At 35.2% G+C, this 25,000-nt stretch overlaps 1 protein-coding gene across 2 annotated transcripts in view; it reads right to left on the reverse strand.

The window, feature by feature from the left end:
- Positions 1-25,000, reverse strand: part of LOC118441180 (discoidin domain-containing receptor 2) — a 66,176-nt gene that overhangs the window by 19,367 nt on the left and 21,809 nt on the right. Inside the window, exon 2 of one of the 2 annotated variants that reach the window (XM_035865223.2) lies at positions 12,209-12,340. The exons of the other annotated variant lie outside the window; for it this stretch is intronic. Within the exon in view, the coding sequence (XP_035721116.2) occupies positions 12,209-12,293 (85 nt within the window). The 5' untranslated portion in view covers positions 12,294-12,340. The remainder of the gene's footprint in view (positions 1-12,208; positions 12,341-25,000) is intronic. 2 annotated transcript variants of the gene reach the window in all.

Consider the following 25,000-nt stretch of genomic DNA (forward strand, 5'->3'; position numbering starts at 1 on the left):
TGTCTGGACATACGTTTGTGCAAAAAGGAATAGAATGGTTTTTCGTTCATGAGGCTTACGAGGACTTCACGATGAGAATGCCATGGTTGATTGTATTTCCCCTTTGGATAGACTCGAAATCTACATTTGTTAGAATTTGCGAATGTAAACAACAATTATAACAGCGGGACGACATTGCATTTAGTCATTCGTTAAGTTCCGAGATAAGTGGCAAATCGCCCGAAGGTCCGTAGACGGCAAAGCTCCGTTGTTGGCTTTATTATTCAATCGTTGTTACTTATTAGTCGTCTTTCAGCTATCTCATTCATGTTTCAATTTGCTTTTGCATTTATCGTCGTTCGTCCAGTAATTTTTCCATTAAACTTTCTGATATAGACAATGAAACTATAATATTATATATCACGGCCGTCCCGAAAATCTCTTTCACTTGAACGATTTCGTTCTACCTTAGGGGCGATAGGGAGGGACGAGGAGGGGGAAAGGGGAGGACTTTTGAAATCTTTTTAATGGCCATGCAAACACGAATCAAAGACTCTTTTACTTGGACTCGCGTGTTGATTCGTTGAAACTATGACGACGACGACGACGATGACGACGACGACGACGACGACGACGACGACGACGACGACGACTAAATTCATTTGCATAAAGAGATGGAATATTTATCGATATGTTCTTTTATTCCCCTGATTTTTTGTTTGTTTCTTTTTCTTCAATTTTTTTTTCTTTTTCTTTTTTTTTTTCATTTTTGTTTTTCTTTCGTTTCGTCGTCTTGATCGGCAACGAACGAACAGTTCGTTTCATGCAAAACATAGGATAGAACATTTTCTACGTTACTTTTCTGTTTATTTTATTAAATTTATTTAGAACAGAGGGTATTTCTTTTCGTGAAATAAATAAAAGAAACGTTCGATTCGATATCCTCAACATTGTTGTTCTTTATCAACGAAAATTATTTTGTCTGATTTATATATTACTTTTTTCTTTTTCTTTTTTTTTTCTTTTTCTTTTTCTTAAAAAAAAAAAAAAGAAAGAAAAAAAGAAAAACAGACAATTATGGGAACGGTTTATTGTTTATCGTCGGAGTTTTATCTTACGGTTGTTTCATTGTATTAAAAAAGAAAGAAAGAAAATAAATAGGAAAGGAAAGAAAAGGAAAAAGTATTTTACTTCGCTCGTGTCCCGATAAGAACAAAGTTGATTCCTAGAAGTTCATCGTCGATGAAGAAAAGTGTAAGGAAGTAAAATGAAAGAAGTATTCGAGTAGAGCTTACGATCGAGGGTAGTCATACGGTCAGGCGATTTACTTTTAATATTCCGGACATATATCGCGAGTAGGTCTTTTTTTATTGCTCCTTTTTTTTTGATTTCATTTTTCTATCTTCTTTCTTTTCTTTTTATCCTTTTCTCGCTATTTTTTTTTCTTCTTCTTCTTCTTCTTCTTCTTTTTTTCTTTTTCTCCTTTCAATAGAACCCGATGATAAGCTTCGCGACGTGACCGATTAACAAATGCAAATTCCTATTAAACGAACGAATATTAGATAGGGAATTTATGCTTTACGCTACGTAAATGTTCTTGCCATTCCTTCGACCACCACTATTTCTCTCTTCTTTCATTTAGAAGGAGAACGGAGGACAGGAGTGAGGGGAGAGGAGTGACGGAAGGGGGTAACAGGGTGTGCGATAAAAAGAAAACGGGAGGTGGGGAGAGCTATGGTTGGGGTTGGGGAGAGTAAGGAAAGAAAGAGAAAGTAAGAAAGAAAGAGAGAAAGAAAAAGTAAGAGAGACAGAGAGAAAGAGAAAGAGAGAGAGAGAGATCGTTTGATGTTGTTCTACACAAATGCTTCGCATAAGAACGATGTAGTTATAGCGTTTGGATTTCTACTAGTCGCTTAACGATGCGACGTTCGAAAGCACGAGAGAGACTTTAAGAGCGAATGGCACGCGACTCGCGTTCGGTCAGAAAAACATAGAGAATGAGTGGAAATAAGAGAGAGGGAGAGAGAGAGAAAGAGAGAGAGAGAGAGAGGGAGAAAAGTAGGCACCAAGTTAGAAGATGGGGTGGTAAGTTCAAGTCTCTTTGATGAGAAAGACAGATGATGCAGTTGCTCTTTATCCGTCTCTCTATCTCACTCTATTCTACCTACTATCTGTTTCTATCTTATTTATCCGTACGTCCGTTTCTTTGTTTTTTTTCTTTTTTTTCTATTTCCACCAATCTGTCTTTCTAGTACGTCTCTTTCTACTTGGAGCCTGTCTGCGCCTGACTGTCCGTTGTCATCTGACTGTTTCTACTTGTCATCTGTCTGTCGTTGCACGTCCTTTACTACTTGTACGTATATCTATCCTTTTATCACTTTCTCTCTCTCTCTCTCTCTCTCTCTCTCTCTTTTCATTTTTTTTTCTTTCTCATTCTTTTCGTATATATAATTATGAATTGTATGCGTGTGTATGTCTGTGTATCTGCGGATACGTATTTTATATCGAAGAGACGTTACTCAGGGTAGAATTTTCTTAAAAACTTTGCTAATATCCTCGGCGAAATTCTCTGTTCTTTCGTACCTCGTTAAACTTCTTTTTCGTAGCGCTTACATCGTCGTTTCAAGCGTCAGCGAAACATTCGTTTCGGGTCTATGCACGTACGTAAGTATTTTATACATACATACATACATACATACATACATACATACATACATACATACATACATAGATACATACAGAGATATATACTTCCGTATGTGCATATGCGCGAGATTGACTTTTTTCTTTTTTGTATTTCGATGCGTGAATGCGCACGCGCGTTCGAAAGAGAGAAAGAGTGGGCCACAGAGAGAGAGAGAGAGAGAGAGAGAGAGAGAGAGAAAGAGAGAGAGAGAGAGAGAGGGAAGTGCCATTAAAACTTTTGGCGATTTCACGTGTGTAAGCAAGGGAAAAAAAATGGGGATAAAAAAAGAAGAAACAATAAGAAAAGAGAGAGAGAGAGAGAGATAGAGAGAGAGAGAAAGAAGAGAAAATAAAAAACAAAAAGAGAAACAAATTGAAATGAATTTATCGTTGGGAGTAATTTCACTGTTACTGGACTTTACGAATGTTTTGGTAGTTAGTGAAAAAAATTGATGGATCGTTGTTTTCCCTTTGAAATAAAATATTATGTAACTGTGCGAGCGTAATTTGGAATAAGAAATTTCTCTGTTAGAAAATTTTTGAGAATGATGAAAGAAAAAAAACTGAAGGAAGATAATCAAAAGAGGAAGACTAGATGAAAATAAGAGAGAGAGAGAGAGAGAGAGAGAGAAAGAGAGTAAAATAGAGAGGTAAGCAGATAAATAGATAGATAGATAGATAGACAGATAAAATGAGAAAGAAAAAGGGAGAGGGAAAGAGAGAGAGAGAGAAAGAGAGAAAGAGAGAGCAAGAGAGAAATGGAGTAAGTGAGTGAGAAAAAGAGATGAAAGTAGAGTTTGGGGGACGTTCCTGCGCCATTGGCTTGGCTGCAACGAGCCATGGGCTATCCCCATCGGTACCATCCGATGTCTGAGGGATTATAGTCTGAACACCTGACGCGTTCCCATCGCTTTCGAAGAGAACGGAAAAAGAGTCGTTGGATGATAGAGAGAAAGAGAGAAAGAAAGAGAAAGAAAGAGATAAAGAGAGAAAGAGAGAGAGAGATAGAGAGAGAAAGAGAGAGAGAGAGAGAGAGAGAGAGAGAGAGATCGAAAAAGGATCGAAAGAGAGATCGTCGATATCTCTCTTGACTCTCTCGACTATCTCGAGTTTTCAACAACCTGACGAAGTTTCAACAAAATGGCGGAGTTTGCAGTTAGCAGGACCTTTTCTAGGTGCGATCGAATACTAGCTACGATTTAAAGCTCCATCCTCATTCCATACGATGAAGAAAGAAAGAGAGAAAGAAAGAGACAGAGAGAGAGAGAGAGACTGAGAGAGAGAGATAGACAGATAAACTGACAAAAAGAGAGAGAAAGATAGAGGAGGCTTAAGTATTGGAATTGCAATGTTCTAAAAACAAGAATTACCTGTGCATGTTAGAGAAATACTGAAACATACAAAGCCGATTGTCGTAAAGTGCCGGACAACCTGTGAGAAGAAACTTTTCAATCCGGCTTTTCGTACGGTGCGTTAACGATTTGACTATTCTAACGCCTCTTCAACATTGGAAACGGCCTTTTTACCTGTAAGTGGTATTTCAAAAATCGATGACCCCGCGTCAGTGTTTTGTAGCTAGCCAGTGTTTTTTCTGTCTTCCTTTTTTTTCTTTCTTTCTTTCTTTCTTTCTTTTTTTTTTTTCTTTTCTTTTTTCATTGAGACGAACGATTAACATCCATCCTTCTGTTTTTGCGACAATTTTTGAACCCATTCGCTTTTATTTCTTTATATACTTGCGATTACCGATTCTCTATTTATTTACGATATAGGATTAAGTATAATGTATACGATTAATAAATATTAATGGTTAATAAATATTTATCCGTGCATATATATACATACATATTGGAAAAGGAGTATATGTTAAGCGCCAGTATAACCCATAACACTCGTAAATTATAGCACACTTGCGTGTTCTCGGTTTTAGGACGTAACGAATTCAAATGGGATTAACTAGAAGCGTTATATTGTATTTTCTTAAGTTAGAAATGTAGCCGTACCGTCATCGTGTTCTTCTTTCCTTATTTTCTGATTTTTTGAAATCAAATTTTTAATTATCCACATTATCGTTTAATTAATCCATGCATTTGATTTTAGATCTTAATTATATTTCAAAACTGATCGATCACATTTTTATTAATCCCGTTTTGATTCATAAAATTATTATCATTATTATTATTATTATTATTATTATTATTATTATTATTATCATTATTATTATTATTATTATTATTATTATTATTATTATTATTATTATTATTATTATTATTCAGTTTGATTTATATACATATTTATGTATATTTTTATTCGATTTAAATAATATATTTTTCGATCTATCGAAGTCAGTTGTAAGTTCGATTTTTAAGTAAAAAATGGCGAAAGAAATTGCGGTATTCGTGTAGAGGACGAGGTGGGAATTACGTGTTTGCCGTTCCGCATGTTCATAAATCGTGAACTTGTGCAAAATACACGCGAGAAGAACAAGAAAGAAAGAAAGAGAGAGAGAGAGAGAGAAAGGAGAAGAGAGTTAAAAAGTCAAAAGGGGAGAGAAAAAGAAAGAGGAAAAAGAAAGGGGAAAAAGAGGGAGAGAGAAAGAGATAGGATGAGGGGAAAAAAAAGGTGGAATAGCTATTTTCCAATCGTAAATTTTCATTTTTAACAAAATCATCATCTAGCAATTTTATCGATGACATTTCGATGAGATTTATAAATAGATTCATATATCTGGATATCAATTTGTTTATACGACAAAGAATATATTTATAGTTATGAATCAGTTTTAGATATTGGCCATCATTTGAAGTTCATTATGTATATTTGTTAGTGAGATTTATTGGTATTAATGTCAACTAGAACGAAACGATCTGGTATCATTTACGTATGTATGTATCCATTGGGTGACACGTAAAAGTATCGAATACAAAACGCCAGGAGAATTTCAAATAAGGTATTAAATCATGTCGAGGAGTTTGAATAGAAAAAGAGGGAAAGAGAAGAAGAGAGTGAGAGAGTGAGAGAGTGAGAGAGAGAGAGAGATTCACCGAAAAAGTCTCATCCCCCTTTAGAACATTCACCGGTCTTCGTAAGCGTCTGATTTAGTATGCATACTGGGCCCGAGGAATAAAAGACGTATCTGACGTAGATAAAAGTGGAAATATCGAAGTACGCTATGAATAACGTCCAACTGGATATATGTATCGAGCGTTGAAGGTATCAAGGAAGAAAGGATGATAGGAAGAAAGTAAAGAAAGAAAGAAAGGGATGAGAGGTTAGGAAGGAGGAAGAAGAAGGAAGGAAGGAAGGAAAGAAAGAAAAAGAAAAAGAAAAAGAAAAAGAAAATGAAAAAAAAAAATTCGAAAGAGGACGGAGAAAAAAGAACTAGCGTGGACTCAAGAGAGACCGCGAGAATTTCGAGCGATCCCTTTACAGGTAAAAAGGGTAGTTACTGGGTAGTACAATAAATCTCTACTTGTAGTTTTCAGATCAAACGAGTGAGAAAGAGAGAGAAAGAGAACGCGCAAGAGAGAGAGAGAGAGAGAGAGAGAGAGCGAGAGAGAGAGGCGGGGGATGGGGCGGAGATTAGGTAGGGGATAGAACGGTCGAAAGTAATATTCCAATAAAAGCTCCAAGCTATTTGTTCGTAGTTGCGTGTACGAGTAGGAGGAGCGTTAAGAAACTTCAGTATATGCTGTATAACGGTACTTTTCCTCTCTAACTCCCCCCTCCCTCCTCCCCCTTCCCCCTCGCCCTGCCACATCCCTCTCTCTGTCCCCCATCAGTAAAAGAGTGCAAATGAACCGAATAGAGCTTTTTAACGAGTTTTCATGGTATAGGCCTGGGAACTCGTCATAGAGGTAATAGTAAACAGGAATATTTTCAAGCTTACTCGGTTAGTCTCTCTCTCTCTCTTTTTTTTTTTTTTCCCCTTCCTCATTTTTTCTTTTCTTTTCTCTCTCTTTTTTTTTTTTTCTTTTTTTTTTGTTTCCTTCTTGATACCATGCCCCTTAAGGCGTATTATTAAAAAACTGTTTGTCCTATTTGACGTTCGTTATCAAATAGCATTATTAAATTTATAAAAGTGTGACTTCGTATATTACTTCGTTTAAACTTCGTTTAAAATGAATATATATGGTTGTAATGATAATTTCAATGGATAATCGAAGTTACATTTAAGATTTGTATTATCGAGGGTATAACTTTTGTAGTCAAGATAATTTAAAATAAAAATATTTCGATTGTACTTTTGAAAGTGGTATTTGTATTCGTATCTCGTGCGAGTAATAATAGCGAGGACACGTAGAGAAAGGTAGTACGATGTTCTACGTTTCAAGACGACGGAGAATACGAATATTCCGTGACTATGGTTTGAAGAAGAAGAATAAGAAGAAGAAGAAAAAGGGATAAAGTAGGAGAAGAGAAGAAAAAAGAAGAAAAAGGGAAGGAAGAGGTGGGAGAAGAAGATGAAGGAAGGGTGTAAGAAAGGTGCAGGATGCTCCTTAGGATTGACGTGCTCCTTATAAAGTGAAGGGACTGACGAAAGCGGATGCAGTACTACTGTCTGGGATAAGATAGGGATAAGGGATGAAAAGGAAGAACAGAAGAAGAAGAAGGAAGAGGAGGAGAAAGAAAAAGAGAGAAAGAGAGAAAGAGAGAGAGAGAGAGAGAGAGAGAAAGTTGGCGCGAACAGAGAGAAGATGAGACGATGAGGTTGGTATGGGTTGGGTGGGAGATAGGGGGGTGGGTTGGTTGGTTGGTTGGTTGGTTGGTTGGAGTCTAGGGTAGAAGGTAGGAAGGCACGTCGCGGCTTCTGCCACGCTAGGAAGGTCGATTGTTCTCCGCAACCGACTGTGTCTCATTACTTCGAATTGGCTGGCCGTAGACAATGCCAGCGGATAATACGGTTATCCGGAAGATGGTTTTCAGCGGTCTTCTCTCGCGAAGCTCGTTTCTCCTTTTACACTCTTCTATCATACTTGAAGAATATATATATGTATATATATAAAATATATGTACGTCTATGTATGTATGTATGTATGTATATAAATCTTCTTTCCAGGCCATGGGAATAGAAAGATAGAAAGAGAGAGACAGAGAGAGAGAGAGAGAGAGAAAGAGAGAGAGAAAGCAAGAAAAGTAAGAAGGATGCGGTTGAAGAGGATGAAAAGATGAGAAAGGGAAACTGGTAAAGAAAGAGAACAAAGGGGGGTTGACTGACAAGACAATGGATCAGCGCGCGCATAATCATTATTATATCTTAGCGAGATTTTAGCGAGATAAGAATCAAAGATCCCTTGATCTGAGATAGAATTCGTTGATACTTGAATCCAATTTGAAGTTTTGTGCCACTTCCTTTTTTCTTCCATTTTTCTACTCTCTCTCCCTCAGTCCCTTCCTACCCCTCATTCACTTCGGCCGTCCTTCCTGGACTCTTCTTCTCTCTTTTCTCAACAACAATGGATATTTATGTTCTTTCATTCTCTGGCGTTTCCTGTTTTAAAAAACAAAGAGAGAAAAAAGCAGTGTATGTGTATGTGTGTGTGAGAGAGAGAGAGAGAAAGAGAGAGACTGAGAGAGAGAGAAAACAAAGAAATAAAAGAATAAAAAAAAATGATAAATGTTATCGGGAGAGGATTGCCGGTGTGGTGGATAGTTAATCGTTCGCCTTCCACCGTCGATCGCGAAAGGAAGATAGTCCTGCGTTATGATCGATCCTGCTAGACATTGATACGCTAATATACGGACGCGACATCGCGTGCGGCGTATGTATATATGTATATAATGCAGGGTAGCAAAAGCTATTCGCTTGATATCGCCACGACGACGTCTTGCCTCTTAGCTATATAAACGAGGGCGCAATATTCGATGATTACACGGTGCGTCATAAAAAGGTTTACCTCGAAAAATGTACTATCAAGATTTTGAATATTATACATTAATCTTAGATTTATCATGAAATTATCATTTTAATAATGAACCCCGATCGTGTATTAGTGTTTAGAATTACAATATAATTATGTGATATATATATATATATGTATGTATGTATGTATGTACATAGAACAAATATATATAGATTGAATCAAAAGCCTTTGAAAGGAGATACACCATCTATCAGATTTCTAATCAAGTTTTCCTCTTTAATGAGAATTTCACATGTAGTAGCATTCAGAGTTTCGATTGTTCTTCTTTAACGTAAGACCCAAGTGACCTATCTCAATATATCCTCGTGAGATAATGGTACTTTTCAAGAATTTATATAAACGAGGATATAGACGTTTTATTAGAAGGAATTAGACGATCTAAAAGATATGTACCAAATTCACTTTAGCCAATACTTTACGATCTTCTTCGTACATTATTATCGAAGTTTTCTTTTTATTATCGTGCGTATTCGTGTGTCTTTGTCTCTCTCTTTTTATGTGTATGTGTGTATGTGTGTGTGTGTGTGTATGTGTTTATAAAATTTATTAGAAAAATATATCACGAAAAGAATTCAAGTATTGCATCGCTCGTCGATATACTATAGGATGGGTCAAAAGTTGTCGAGTGATATTAAAAATCGATTACTATTTTTTTCAAAATTTTTGGGATAATTTCTTTTCATACCTTATATATATATATATTTTTTTTTTCTCCTCTCAAATTATACAACTATAAATTTAGAAAAAGATATTGGCCAAATATGAAACTTTTGTCTACACGGAATATTGATTTGTCGCGTGAAGATAGAAAAAGTAATAGCGCTAACAAAATCGACAGCGACAAATATGTTTACCCTTACCACACTATCACCTCCCTGTCTCCCTTCCCCCATCCTCTCTTATCCTCGAACACAAACGAACTTCGATAAATTTGATTTTTTTTTTTATGAAATATCTAACGAGTTATACGATTCATGGACGTTAAAATAAGCTTTAAGTAACAAAAGACCCATCATATTTTATTCACTTTTTTCAAATGAGATTCCACAAGGGATGGAACGTTGATGAGATCGGAGGATCGCGATGGAACTGCCTGAAGCATCGAGCTCTACTCAGTTTAAGAGCAAAAGGGACGAAGGAGAGTGGACAAGGGCCGGCGGATTCCAGGTCCTTGAAACCATCTCGAGACGACTGCTCGAGTACTCTCCGTTGCCTTCGTTTATCTTTGTGTAACTGTTTGTTCAACCACAAAGACAGACCATTTACTATAACGAGGAAGACGAAAGTTTAAGAGTTAGAAAAGCTCTTGGCGCATGCAAAAGGTTACGAGAATGACGCGACAGCGTTCAGCTTACCACCTAGTTTTGTTTTTCAAACTTCTTTTTTCTCTTTCTTTTTCACTCTCTCTCTCTCTCTCTCTCACTCTCTCTCTCTCTTTATCTCTCTTTTTTTTCTCTATCATTGTCTTTCTTTCTCTCATACACAGTTACTCCTTTGAGACTAATAGTAAGTAGATAGCAGTACTTTCCATTATTTTTCTAACGATGCATATTCTTTAATCCATTTCTTTTCTCTCTCTCTCTCTCTCTCTCTCTCTCTTTATTTTGCTCTTTATAATAAGCATTTAATGAGTAATAAGATTTTTAAATAGACGTTTCGTATTTAACGTTGATCCTCTTTATTTTTATATTTCTAAATTATCACGTTTTAACACACACACACACACACACACACAAAGAAAATATCACTCGTTGGATCGGATTGTACTTAAAAAAAAAAAAAAAAAAAAAAAAAAAAAAATAATGTCCTCTTGCTCTTCGTAAGGAAGGAAAATAAAAGAAAAAGCAAAAAAAGGAAGATAAGAGTGAAGAATAAAAAAAGGAAAAAGAAACAGAAAAAAAGGAAAGAAAAAAAGTAAGGAAGAAGAAGAAGAAGAATGAAAAATCTACAAAATACAAAAAAAAAAAAAGGAAAGAAATGAAATGGAACCTGTCCACTCGAAATATCCACTACTATTTTTCTTTCGCGCGTTCATGAGAAAATTGGGTTTAAAGGTAAAAAAAAAAAAAAAAAAAAAAAAAGAAAGGAAGAAAAGAAAAGAAAAGAAAAGAAAAGAAAGGAAAAGAAAAAAAACGTCGAATCTAACTCGATCGCGTGTTCATTCGTTTGAGTTAAACGTGTTCAGCCGTCGGGCGGTGGATGGGGTTGAAGGGGCCCGAAATAGGCGGGGTGGAATATAGATGTTGGTGGGAAGGTTGGTGGGCGAGGGAACGGTATAGGGATGGCGGGGAGTTTCTTTTCGATAAAGAATCGTGTTCCTAACCTCAAAATCGTCTTCCTCGTTTACCGACATATCCTCGTGGAATACGAGGGAGTTTCGAAAGGAATAGGAAAAGGGCAAGATAAAGCAAGGAAGAGTAGCTAGCAGCGAGCGACTGAGAGGGGAGGAAAGAGGATGAATGGGAATAGTTGGCGGACGGTTGGATGAGGCTTGGAGTGGGTGCAAAAGGTGGAAAGTAACAAGGACGATGGGGTTAGATTGGGTTGGTAGGTGAGTGGGTGAATGTGTGGGTTGGTTGGTTGGTTGGTCGGTTGGTTGGGTGGGTGGGTAAGTGGGTGGATGGGTAGATAGGGAGGCTAAGGAGCCTTCCGTGGGATGCAATTTATCCTGTCGCATTAGATTCAAAATAATTGATCCCCCGGGCGGCTGGAGAATAGCGAGTCATTACTTCTGGACTGATGGGAATCTCTCCTCCCTCCCTCCCTCCCTCCCTCTCCTCCCTCCCCCACCCTACCCCCATCGCGAAGCCGGCCTGAGGAAAATAAAAACTCGGAGATCACTTGGTCTCGATGAAAAATTTGACGGGCTGGTACTGCCAAGAGGAGAAAAGAGGAGAGGGTGATAGAGAAAGAGAAAGAGAATGGAATGGAGAATAGAACAGAAAGCTGAGAAAAGAGAAAGGTAGAAAATGTAAAAGAAAAAAGAGAAAAAACGGAAAAGGAGTAGTAAAGGAAAGGAGAGAAACCTTCAGATCTTCCTTCCTTCCGAGAGAATGAGTTCTTCGTAGTTGCAACAGCGGCAAATTTGCTCGAAAGAAAAATATCGTTTCGACTTTTGCCCAACCCCTTATTGCCGTTTCGTTCTCTTTCTTTATCCATTTCTATTCGTTCCCAGTTGAGATTTTCATGATCGGAAGGCGCATTTCTTTCTAACCAAATCGCTCGTTACTTCTTATTACAGTTTCTCTACGAGCCATGGATATGAATGACCGTGTACAATTCAAAATTATTACATTCACTCGTTTATCATTTAAAATAATTAATTATAAATATCGTGATAATTAATATTATTACGATTTGATGATTAAAAGAGTATCATATGATAGATATTGATAAATTTTTATTTCACCGATTATTTGTCTAATTGAATCTTTTGAAAATTTTAATTTAAAGAGCGTACATAGACACACACACACACACATACACACACACACACACACACACACATACATACATATACGCATACAATCATTTTCTCTCTATCTAACGAACAATATATAATTCATGATTATACGAAAGAAATTATCGTCGTTGTTAAAAGATCGATAGAAATGAACACTTACGTATTATCAGGGAACAGACGTCGGATCTTAGCAGTAATAGGAGAACGCAGAAGCTGAGAATCATCGTCGGACGATCGGTCTTCATGTTTTCCAACGGTAGTAGGGCCTCTCATGAGAGCGTAGGACAACCGACTGGAAAAAGACGATAACCATCATCTTAAACTCGCGTCGTTTCGTTGGTAGTTCGCGAAATGTCCCTTTTGAAAGTATCGCGATGGTTGAAAAGAAGGAAAAAGAGAGAGACAGACAGACAGACAGAGAGAGAGAGAGAGAGAGAGAGAGAGAGAGAGAGGAAGAGTCGAAGCTTAGCGCGTTGTAAAACTAAAGGTAAAAATGAGCTCGATTCGTTGGTGCTCGTTGAGAGAAATTCTCGAGGTAATAATACGCAAACGGTCGGAAACGTTTTCTCTCTCTCTCTCTCTCTCTTTCTCATACTATCTTTCTCATACTTTCTATCATATTTTCTCTATCTATCCTCTTTCTCTCTTTCTCTCTATCTTTCTGTCTCTTTCTCCTTCTACCTTTCTCTATCTATTTCTCTTTTTCTCTATCTCTCTCTTTTAGAAAATGTCGAGTTCGTAGGAAGGAATTTCACGAGAGACTTATTGTCCTATAAAATATTACGTTCCGGCCTTCCAGCCGCTACAGACAATTACCATAATTTTTTAATCGTCCTAAGTACGCGTCCCGACATCGTCCACAATCATCTCAGTACAATGGAAGAGAGTGTTTCGTCGACATAAATTGTTACGATTCTCGTGATCGTTCGTGAGATATTGTCTGTCCATCTCGTCTCCCTTAATTGGTTTATTCTTTCATTCTGTTTTTTTCATTCTTTTTTTTTTTTTTTTTTCTTTTTCTTCTTCCTTTCTTTTCTTTTCTTTTTTCTTTTTTTTTTTCTTTTTTCTTTCTTTCTTGTTCGTTCATCCTTCGGATACAAAATAATATCCTCTATCTTTTGAAATCTTTTATATTATAAAAGATGGACGGACTAATGTATGCTTGATGATAAACGAATAATATTAAAATATGAATAATAATCATTGTTATTCGTGAAAATTCATATCTCGAAACGTTTGAAATGATGAACGACGAAGAAAGATTAGATAATGTGGATAATTTTCATAGTGGTAAAATCAACGTAAAATCCGACATCAAGAGCATTTGCGAATTCAAGGAGGAGAGAAAATAAAGTATAAAAGGACGAGTGCCTTCGGGGCAGCAGAATAGTGAGAGAGAAAGAGAGAATCAGACGGACAGAGAGAGAGAGAGAGAGAGAGAGAGAGAGAGAGAGAGAGAGAAGAAGGAAGAGAAAGAGACAGACAGATAAATATAGAGGAAGGAGAAAGGGTCACGAGGGTGCTATGTTGGCCTAATTGGACGGAGACTCGATTACGAGTAGGTCTTTTCGTGTTTCTCTAGGCGACACACGTAGTATATACTAGCACGTAGAACAGAGTATACGAACTATCGAAGGTTGACCGGTCCTCCGACTTCACTGCCAAGAAAAAGGGACGTCCCGACGTGGTAGTTTTGTTCTTAAGTCGATTAAGCTCTTTTTAAAGCTTCCACCATCAGCTTGGCACACTCCTCCCTGGAGGTTACGCCTTCCATTGGAAGAGAACGTGTCGCTAGTATTTCGTTTGACTATGGCTAATACGAATTTCTCATTCGACGAATCTCTGATTATATTAGGATACACATTTTCAAAAAATAGATAAGTATATATATATATATATATATATATATATATATCGAAATCACTCTTCCTCCCTTCAAGTCCGAAACAATAATACTTCGGATCGAAATCGAGAGACATGTTAATTTTTAATAATTTAATTGGAACAGTCATCGACTTTTCAGTTCTCTTCGTTTATTAAACGACTGATAATCTGTCCTCTCTAAAAGAATATATTTTTGTAATCGACATTATTCTTTTTTTTTTCATCGATCGAATTTTCATAACACGATAAATATTTGTTTTTTCTTTTTTTTTTTTCGTTTCGATCGATCATCGATCGTCTCGAATTAGCGTTAAAATATATCCAGCGAGAGAAAGAGAGAGAGAGAGAGAGGGGGAGAGAGAGAGAGAGTGAGAGAGAGAGATAAATGAATGTTCTATATTTACAAGATTTGAAATCCGGTTTTAAGGACTTTCAAAATGATGAACGCGCAACACGATACTGGGATTCGAAAGATAGGTAGGTAGGTGGGTAGGTAGTTGCTACTAGAAGAATTAGCCTGATCATGATTACGTATTCCCGATCAATCGAGCCTAGCTCCAAATCGGTCCATAACCATCCATTACCGTCTGCCCATGGTTTCTGTGATTAATGATCCATTTCGAAGTCCGGTAAACGCGCTCGCGAATCTCGATATACAGACCACACGTGAATGTACCTTTAATGCATTTCAATAAAACACCGATAAACGATCCTTCTCTCTCTCTCTCTCTCTCTTTCTCTTTCTCTTTCTCTGTTACACTGTTTATCTAATACTGCTACCATAATAACAATCAAAAGATACTAATATTTTCCCTCTTTCTCTCTCCTTAATAATAATAATAATAATAATAATAATAATAGTAAGGAACAGTAACAATAATAAAAACAATAATAATAATAATGATAATAATAATAATAATAATAATAGTAATAATAGTAATAATAATAATAATAATAATAATTGTAATTGCATATATTTGAATAAATATTTAATAAAATCGAACGTAATTAATTGAAATAATATGAATTGATTTTCTAATTCAATTTCAGATTAATTACGTGTATCAGTCAATTTTTGTTCTTTTAGAGATAATTGAACTTTTCTGTCGAAGGTAGATGATCGAAAATGGGATGCTCATGGTAAACCGCAACGCCGTCGAATAGTATCGTTCTGAGGATTCTCTGTTATCTCTCTTTCTATCTGGTTCTATTCCGATATTTAACCCGGAGCAGAGACCACGAAAGAAATGGAAACGAAACTGCATGCAACGTGAAACAATGGTGAAGGGTTCAATGAGACGTGAAACATGTTACCTCTACGAGTAAATCGTAACACGAGATCAATGTAAAGCGAAAATTTACCTTTTCGATGTGAAAGTGTTCATTAAAGATTGATATCTTTTTTCATTTTCTTTTCTTTTCTTTTTGTTTTTTGTTGTTTTTACAATACAATTAAAAAATCAATCACATATTTGTCAATTTTTTATTTTCTTCTTAAAATATCATATTATTTAATTTGAATCATAAATTGTTAAAGATATTATCGTTAATATGAGGGTCTCAATAACAAAAGTACGTCTGATTATTTTGAAAAATAATGAGAATTAAGAAAAATCAGTTTATGATGTGAAATATATATATATATATATATTTTATTTATTTATTTATTTATTTATTTATTTATTTCTATGCAAGTACTAAACAAAAAAAGTAATTCCATTTATGTATTTATGCGCATGATCATTGTTAATGTATCTATCGAAAAAAAAAAACGAGAAATTCTTTCTCAAAAGATACTTTGCGATATTTTTTCGATAATTTTGATTTCAAAATACGATTAGATAATTTCTGTCACGTGTTAGACTTTAATGAAATAACAGAGATAAAAAATATAATGTCGTAAAATCGGATGGATCAAGATCTAAGAATCAAAAGAATGTTAAGTGCACTCTTAGTACGTAATTGAACGATGATTCATATATTATACAAAAAATTCGAACTATCGATTAATATTTTTTTTTTCTTCTTTTCAAATAAACATGCGTCATAAATATATCTATAGAATTTATTGAAATCTGATATATCAAAGAATATAAATATATATATATATATATGTTCTAATATATTTGTTGAAATTTAAGCGATTAATAAATTTATTTTGAAATAAAAATGTGTGTTTAGTGAAACAAAACCAAAAGAAAAAAGGAGAACGAAAAAGGAGAAAGAAAATTTGGTGCAATAAATTAGAGGAGTAGAAAAAAAATAGAAATAAAAAATGAAAAATCGTCTGCGATCTTACTTAAGAAGGTAAATTGCTTTTTAAGTATTACCTACGTACATCCTGTCGATATCAGAGGTGCTCGTTAATTTCTGCTACCACATTTTCGCGTAAGCGTGTACGAGTTTCGATTTCGCGGTCGGAAGCAGCTTTTCGTGATCGAGGAAAAGCGCAAAAGCAGCGACGTGAGAGCATATAGAAGGGCCGTTTAAGATGGCCGAACGTTCTTTTCATCTTTCTTTTCATCATTTCATCTTTTCATCATTTAATGCCTCCGAAGGCATTGCAGGTTATTTCCTGGAACGCGTTTGTACACACACGTGTTCTCTTAACCACACAAATCACACCGAGAAATTTTTTACGTTTAGTCAATACGTTTCTTTGCAATTTCTAATATTACTCGTAGAAACGTTTATAATCAATACGGAGAAATACATTTATTATCGTTATTTATTATCATTAAAATATTCTACAGATATTTATTTAATTTCGATACAAATATTTATACATTTTTGGTTTAATTAAGATACCCGATTATTCTCCGTATCGATGGAATAACATGCGATATACATTTTATTCTTTTTCCTTCCATTATTTCTTTCCTCTTTCTCTTCTTTTTTTTTTCTTTTTTCTTTTTTCTTCTTTTTTTATTATCATCATTATTATTATCATTATTATTATTATTATTATTATTATTATTATTATTATTATAATTATTCAATAATTTACAATGCAATAGGTTATATTATTGAAAATAATTGCCATTGTATGTGAACTTGCAAACATATAAAATTATTTTATCTTAAATATTTATGGATATTTCCATAAAATATGTAGATATCTCTATATATTTAATGGAATATCCGAGCGTTTACGTTCGATAATGTATAAATATACACATTAACAATTATTTTAATAATATTTATTATTTCTGAATACAGCGTTTATAAAGTAATACTACTACCATTACGTTCTCATCCCTGAACGAATTAATAAAATATATAGAGAATATACGCTAATCGCGTTAAAAGGTATCATTCTATCTGTGGTGAAAACGATGAGAACAAATGCGATCGTCATCGAAATACCGCACATGTCACTTTCGTTCTATCGAGTACGCGATTACAGGATGAGACCAATGATTCTACGTATATATTATATATATATATATATTAAAACACACATAGACAAACCAAACATACGTATATACACGCCAGGCACATATACGAGCGTATACATATGTATGTTGTTATTAGCGTTTATGCGTTTAACGTATCATTCGATAAAATTTATTAATCATTTGAAAAAAGTATTACGATTATTTTCACGTATGACGATAAGAAAAATAATGAAAAAAAGATAATTTCCATCGACTCGATCGATATAATTTAATTGACACCAAATTTATCATAAGACAAATCTTTATTAAAGTCACATGAATATTGTGACATAATAATATTGAGAGGATACATAATAAAATGTCCATGTGTATGTACGTGTACGTGTACGTGTATGTGTCTGCGCTTGATAAAATTTGTAATAGTTCTTTTTTTTTTTTATTTCTCTCTCTCTCTCTCTCTCTCTCTTTTTCTCTTTCTCTTTCTCGTATCCTTTTTCTTTTTCTTCCTCTTCCACCAATATATGTATACACACACATATGCGCTGTGCGCGCCTGCACACGCGCACACATACGTACATACACACACGTATATACGCACACGCATATGAAGAGCTTTTCATGCAAAGTTACAAATTTCAATGTACACACATACGTTCGAAACTTCGTCATAGATATCGCCATGGAGTGAAAACTTTTTTTCCCCGGTACGCGGTGAAATTTTTAAACGAAATGATAAATGTATTCCCCGGAGAACAACGTATTCTGACAAAAAATAAAAAATAAAAAGAGAAAGAAGAAAAAAAAGAAAAAAAAAGAAAAAAGAATAGAAGGGAAATAAAAAAAAGAAAAAGAAAGAAAGGAAAAAAAAAATGGAGAATTTATCGTTACGGTACGAGGTAGCGAAATATCTGTGAAACGTTAACGCGTTCGCGAACGCGTTAACGTTTTCGACAATGAGCTTTTTGTCGAGCGAAAAAAATTCTGTTTTCCCGAGTGTAAAGACATTGAGAGAAGTCAAATGTCGAATTTCTTCTTTTGGTCCACAGTTTTTTCCTTTTTTCCTTCTTTATTTCATTTCTCTTCTTTTCATGGGTGTTTTTCTTTTCTTTTTTTTTTTTTTTTTTTTTTTTCTTTTTTTTCTTAAACCAATTCTTGTCGAGAAAATCTTTCGTTAATTTTTTTTCCCGCTTCTTCTCCTTTATTTTCCTTCTTCTTTTCCTTCTTCTTTCTTTTTCTTTCTTTTTTTTTTTTTTTTTTTTCTTTTTAATTAATATCGAATATACGTTATATCGTATATGAGCAGCGAGCGTGTGCGTGTACGTGTGTGCGTAAGCGCGCTCATCCGTTGCTTCAACGTTTAGATTTAATAACAGATTTGCCTATGAAAAAAAAAAAAGAAAAAAAAAAAAAGAAGAAAAAAGAGAAAAAAAAAAGGAGAGAAAAAATGTTGACCCAATTTTTCCATTTTCTTCGTTATTTATATAAATAATCCAATGAAAAATTAGTATTTCATTATTGTATAAATTTATTATGACATTTAACAACTATTGTATTATATAATTGCTTTATATAATGAGTCTTGAAAAAAAGAAAAGAAGAGAGAGAGAGAGGGATAGAGAGAGAGAGAGGGATAGAGAGAGAGAGAGAGAGAGAGAAAGCGAAAAAAAGTGAAAAATAGAAAATTATGTTTGAAAAAATTAATCTGATAGACTATCTCGTACGTACGTACGTATAACGTAGAGTTGCCTTTGTTCAATGTTCATTAAACTAATTGAGAAAATTTGACAAAGGAAAGGTGCTTCCTATACGATAACGATACATATACATAAACATATGTATATAAGTAACATAGACGATGTCGTATTCGTGTATACACGTTTTACACTTTAAACGGATTTTATGCAATTTCTCGTCGAATTCGTTCGTATCGTTACAGCATTTTTCCCCCCGTGAGAATTCTCGCTCGAACGAAGAAGGTTATCGATTTCTTCTACGGCCACATTATCTATGCATAGCATTTATATCACACCTACGAACTTATACAAACACAAATACATATACACAAGCACGCATATACACAGATACGCGCGCATACCAATGCGAGCGCACGTAGGTAGATAGGTGGTAGGGTGGATAGGTAGGTAGGTAGGTAGGTAGGTAGGTGGGTGGGTATATTTTTATTTTCTCCCAGGAATATATATGACCGAGAGAGAGAGTGAAAGAGAGAGAGAGAGAGAGAGAGAGAGAGAGAGAGAGAGAGATTGCTTTTTTTAATCATGTACTTGCAAAAACTTGGCGTGGTAGTACGTTGTTTATCGTGCAACGAATCGCTCTATTATCCTATTGTATCATTAAGGGATATCGTCCGTCTATCTTCAGCTTTGTTATTACCTTCAACGAAAGCTTCTGGTTCTTCTTACCTGCCAAACGTTTATCTTATATATATATATATATATATATCTTATGGCTCTTATTTAATTATTAAAACGTCTATTTGTTCAACCATCGAACGATCTCTATATACTCTGTTTACTTTAACGACCTAATTTATATTACAGTGATGTTTTACTAATGTTATATGTGTTTAAAAGCATTTATATATATATATATAAAGGCTTATATATATATATATATATATATATATATATATATATATATATATGTATATAAAGGCTTTTGAACACATGAAGCTTCTTTCATGTCACAGGAATAAATTAGAAATTTATCCAACAATTCTTTTTTATCTTCCACTCTTTCTCTCTCTCTCTCTCTCTCTCTCTCCCTCTTTCTTTTTTGTCCTCTTATAGATCATGGAAACACATGAAGTTATCAGTAATTAATTATCAAGAGGATGATGTTTAACATATTTGACTTGAATGGATTTCATATAGATAGAAAAAGAAAAAAAAAAATTTCGTCTTTATTTCACCACCAACGATAATAATCAAAGTCAGTATGTTCACTTATTAATGTCGTCGTTCCTACAATCTATCATATTATCATATCCGTTATTTCTCGCCAGTATTCCCGATAACTTTTTACGTTTTCGTTTTTATTTTTTTTTTTATTTCTCTCTCTCTCTCTCTCTCTCTCTCTCTCTGTCTTTTTTTCCCTTTCTCTCCCTTTCTAGTCGGTGAGTGCATTCGACGCCATTTTGATGGCGTCACGAAATCCCTATCATAAACCCGAAGAGCGATGTGAACGAACGTACAAACGAGTTAGCCAGCTAGCTAGCTAGCTAGCCAGCTACCTATCTATCTACCTACCTACCTACCTACCTACCTCCCTACCTACCTATCTACCTAGCGATGTACCTAGCTAGCTAGCTAGCCAGCCAACCAGCTATCCAGCCTGCCAGTGATATCCAGCTGAAATCGGTGAGCGATGCGAAATCGTGTCCCATCGTACATTTAACGATACGTTCGACGCGTCATGCAGCTGCCGGTTTGCCATTTGCAGGAAGTAGAGCGAATACGTTAACGTTCGGCTGCGGCCGGCTGGCTTGTGACAGGGCAGAATTTCGCGTGGTATGCTACGCGTAGATAGATGCATAGATATAAAATATATATATGTGTGTGTGTGTATGTCTGTATTGTGTTTATATTTGTATTTGTACATGTGAGAGAGGGAGGAAGAGAAAAAGAAAGAGTGAGAGAGAAAGAGTGAGAAAGAGCGAGAGAGAGAGACAGACAGAGAGAGAGAGACAGAGAGAGAGAGAGAGAGAGATAGATAGAGAGAGAGAGAAGAGACAGCCTACGGCGGCCATTACCGTGATAAGATATCAGAAACGCTTTATCGTTCGTATTCTTCTGGCTCCCTTTATATATCCCTGGCCCATTCGAAGTTTTCTTCTTAGCTAGTTCATGGTTGTCTCCTTCGGCGATACAAGGACGGATTTTCTTTAGGATAGTACGATTGAGGACTGGGGACTGGGAACTGGGAACTGGGGACATTGGGACTGGGTATGTGGGATGGGTCTATAGGGTTTAGGGGGTGGGCAATGCTGAGAGTCGAGGTGGACGAATTGGGTTGAAAAGTGCTTCCTCTTAAAGAATTTCACTCGAAACTATCCAGAAGGATGATGCGGTAAGAGTAAGAGAACGATATAGAGACTTGCAACATCATGGAAATCAAATTAGAATTTTTCCAGTGGGTTTTCTTTCTTACTTTTCTTTCTTTATTTTTTTTTCTTTTTTTTTTTTTTTTATCGTTCATTTAATCCAACGAAGGGAAACGTTAGAGAGTTAGACGTTTAGTTTTGAGTTAGTTTTGCATACGATATTAGATCGATAAGGTTGCTCAATTTATGTGATAACATTTATAGTTATATAAAGTATATACGTATATATGTATTTATGTACATGTTTATTTGTTTCATAATTGAAGAGAGATAAAAAATTTACAATCAGTACGAAAGAGTTTTCGGATCAAGTTAGAACGTGATATGAACTTCGAAAGAAGAATAAACGTTAGCAAATATTGAGATTAGGTAGGAAAGAGAGAATTCGTTGGTATATTTGTATATATGTGTGTATGTGTGTGTGTGTATGTGTATGTGTTTGTGTTTGTGTGTGTGCGTTGGTTAAGAGTATAGATATCTTTTGTGGTAGTTTTTCTTGTCTTTTTTTTAGAACAAGGAACGTTTAGTAAAATGTTGGGTATGGAAGATCGAGTTGTAAAAAAAGAGAGAGAGAGAGAGAGAGAGAGAGAGAGAGAAAGAGCGATACGATAAGAAAAAGTGGGAGAGAAGAGGTAACAATGCTGGTAAAATGTGCCGCGTTTCTCATATCTTATCATAACGAGCGTTCGTAGCGAGAGAAAATTTGCTCCCTCTCGAAATGATCCTGGTACCATTGCTCCCTGTCGAAACGGTTTACGTAACTTGCACTATTCTAGATCTTTTAAATCTTACTTCTCTCTCACTCTCTCTCACCTTTTAATTTTCTTTTTATTTTGTAAATTTATCTTTCATCGACTCATTAGCAATGTACTTTTCATTTGCAAATCAATTAATTGAACTTCGATCAATTTCGGGAGTTTATAAACTATAAATCTTGGAACAATGGTATTAGAGTTTGAATAGTCTAATTCGCATGTGAAAGAACGTAAAAATAAAATAGTTCAGTGGAAACGTTCGATACAATGTTATTGAAGCCATTTCGAGAGAGAGAGAGAGAGAAAGAGAGAGAAAGAGAGAGACAGAGAGAGAGAGAGAAAGATCATGCTATTTCTAGTTGCAAAGTTTGCATTTGAATTGGAAGTATTGTAGTCGTTCACTGTCAGCCTTTTCTGTCGGGACAATTACTGTTGAACATCGTAGTTTATCATTGTACGCTACAAGAGTTATCCTACAAGAATTTCGTTCGTTGATGGATTTTTCTCATCATTCTTTATTTTTCTCTTCTTCTCATTTTTCTTAATGAAAGAATTCGATACTAAAGATTGACATTAAATTCGAACGATCGTTCGAAAGGTCGAACGATTTAAATCACCAAATTGATTGAGAATAAAAGTAAATTGTATTATTGTATTATTATTGTTTTGTTCATCTCGAATATATATTTATGTATATACTTTTTTATATATAGCATATGGATGACGTGTAAATGTACAGAGTTAAAAATTTGGGTTTGGGTCATAGAAGCGACGAAAATTGGGTGGTGTTGGAATTGGATAGGTAGAGGATGTTGGATGGGGTGTAAGATGGGTGGCGAGTAATGGGTGGTGGGTGGGTAGTACGTTAATCGCGAGACCTAATAATCCGCGACCGTCGACTCATTTAGCGATAAGATTATGTCGACAAACTAGACGTTTTCCGGCTCGTTGGAGAATTCCGAGAAGGTGAAGGGGCCGCTCACTGATTGGATATAAGATCTAGTTCTCCATGTTGGAAGAAGAAGAAGAAGAAGAAGAAGAAGAAGAAGAAGAAGAAGAAGAAGAGGAGGAAGAAGAGAAAGAGGAAGAGAGGAAGAAGATTATCGTTTAGCGTGTATGTAGGGCGGTAGTATTAATAGGGAAGGAATGGAAGTTTAGGTTGGATGAGGTTGCTGTTTAAGGTTAACGTTTGATACTCGATCTTATACTGAACTAACATAAGTGAGCCCAGTTATTTCACATTGGTGTTCGCATTTCATTGACGTAAATGTGTTGCTAGTGTTCCACAAAACTAATCAGTAGTCAATTATAATTTTTCAATTTTCTCGACATATCTTCTTTCTTTCCTTTTTCCCTTTTTCTATTTTTCCTTTTTCGTTCTTTTTTGTCACTCTCTTTTCTTTTTTTTCTTTTTCTCCATTTTCATTCGAATTCGTCTGGGATTCATCGGTCGAGTTGAATTTTAATATTAGACAATTTTTCATTCTCTCTCGGAGACAGTTTTTACAATCGTGAAATAACATCTATATAAGTTTGCAAACGAAAGTATTAAAGTGCGTATTACTACGAGAGCTTGTATATCCACTCGTAACTATATATTTTCTTTCTTTTTGTTTTTCGTTTCTTTTTTTTCCTTTTTTCTTTTTTTTTTTTTTATCTTCTCTACTACACTTAGAGATATGTACATTCTCTTGTTACATAGCGTGGATACAAACAGAAACATTATACTTTTTCTATGTCCGGGAGCTTTTCTTAGTCGACTACTAAGATTTTTTACTGGCGCAATGTGGTTTAAGTATCAAGTTTTACATGTAGAATGTTAAAAAATAACAATTACGAAGGAAAAAAAATTTTCCTCTGAGATAATTGAGATTTTCTATGTCTCTACTTCTCTTTCTCTCTCTCTCTCTCTTTTTCTCAATATAAATGAAATATATATATATATATATATATATATATATATATATATATATGTTTTAAGTATTAACTGATCTTGGATTATTCAAGCATATTGAAATCCTCGAGAAATTTAAAACTCCAATGAGGATATAATCCTTTGTACTATAGTTATAAAATCAAGGAATTCTTTCTTTCTTTTTCCTTTTCTATTCTTTTCTTTTCTTTTCTCTTTATATATATATATATATATTTTTTTTTTTGTATTTTTTAACAGCTCGCGATAACAGTTTTCCAGTAGGTAATATCAAAGAACCCATTCGACGATATATATATATATACACATATACACAACTATATATATTCCTTAAGCTATTCACGAATATTATTCATTTTTCTTGTTGCTCCGGTTGAACGTAGAAATACCTAGATACATTTTCTCTTTGAAAGAGTAGAGTAAGAGTAGGGGTTTGACGTTAGAGAGAATGAGAGAAAGAGAGAAAGAGAACAAGGTGGAGAATACAGAAGATGAGGGAATAGGAAAAGAGAAAGGGGACGGGACCAAAAATGGCTAGAAGACGTGAAGTAGGAATGAAAAAGAGGAGGAGTAGTAGTGAGAAGGAAGAGGGTGGTAGGCAGACGGTTGTAGTTTCGGTGGTGGGATGATATGTCGGTAGGTATGAGAGGGTGGTTAGTAAAGGGAAGGTAGAAACTGGGAAGGGAGAGGAGGAGGGAAGAAACGAGAACGCGATTCCACGCAATGCATTTCGGTCAGAAGCGGCTTTTGAAATACTGACGCTTCGTCGGTTCTCTTTGGGTGCATTCCTCGAGTGGCATTATCGTCGCTGTAGTTACGAGTAAGTACATATCGCTGGCGTAGTAGGGTAGGGGCTTTTTCT

Source organism: Vespa mandarinia, chromosome 11 (assembly GCF_050613455.1).
Source record: "Vespa mandarinia isolate Hongniang chromosome 11, ASM5061345v1, whole genome shotgun sequence".
Taxonomy (NCBI): domain Eukaryota; kingdom Metazoa; phylum Arthropoda; class Insecta; order Hymenoptera; family Vespidae; genus Vespa; species Vespa mandarinia.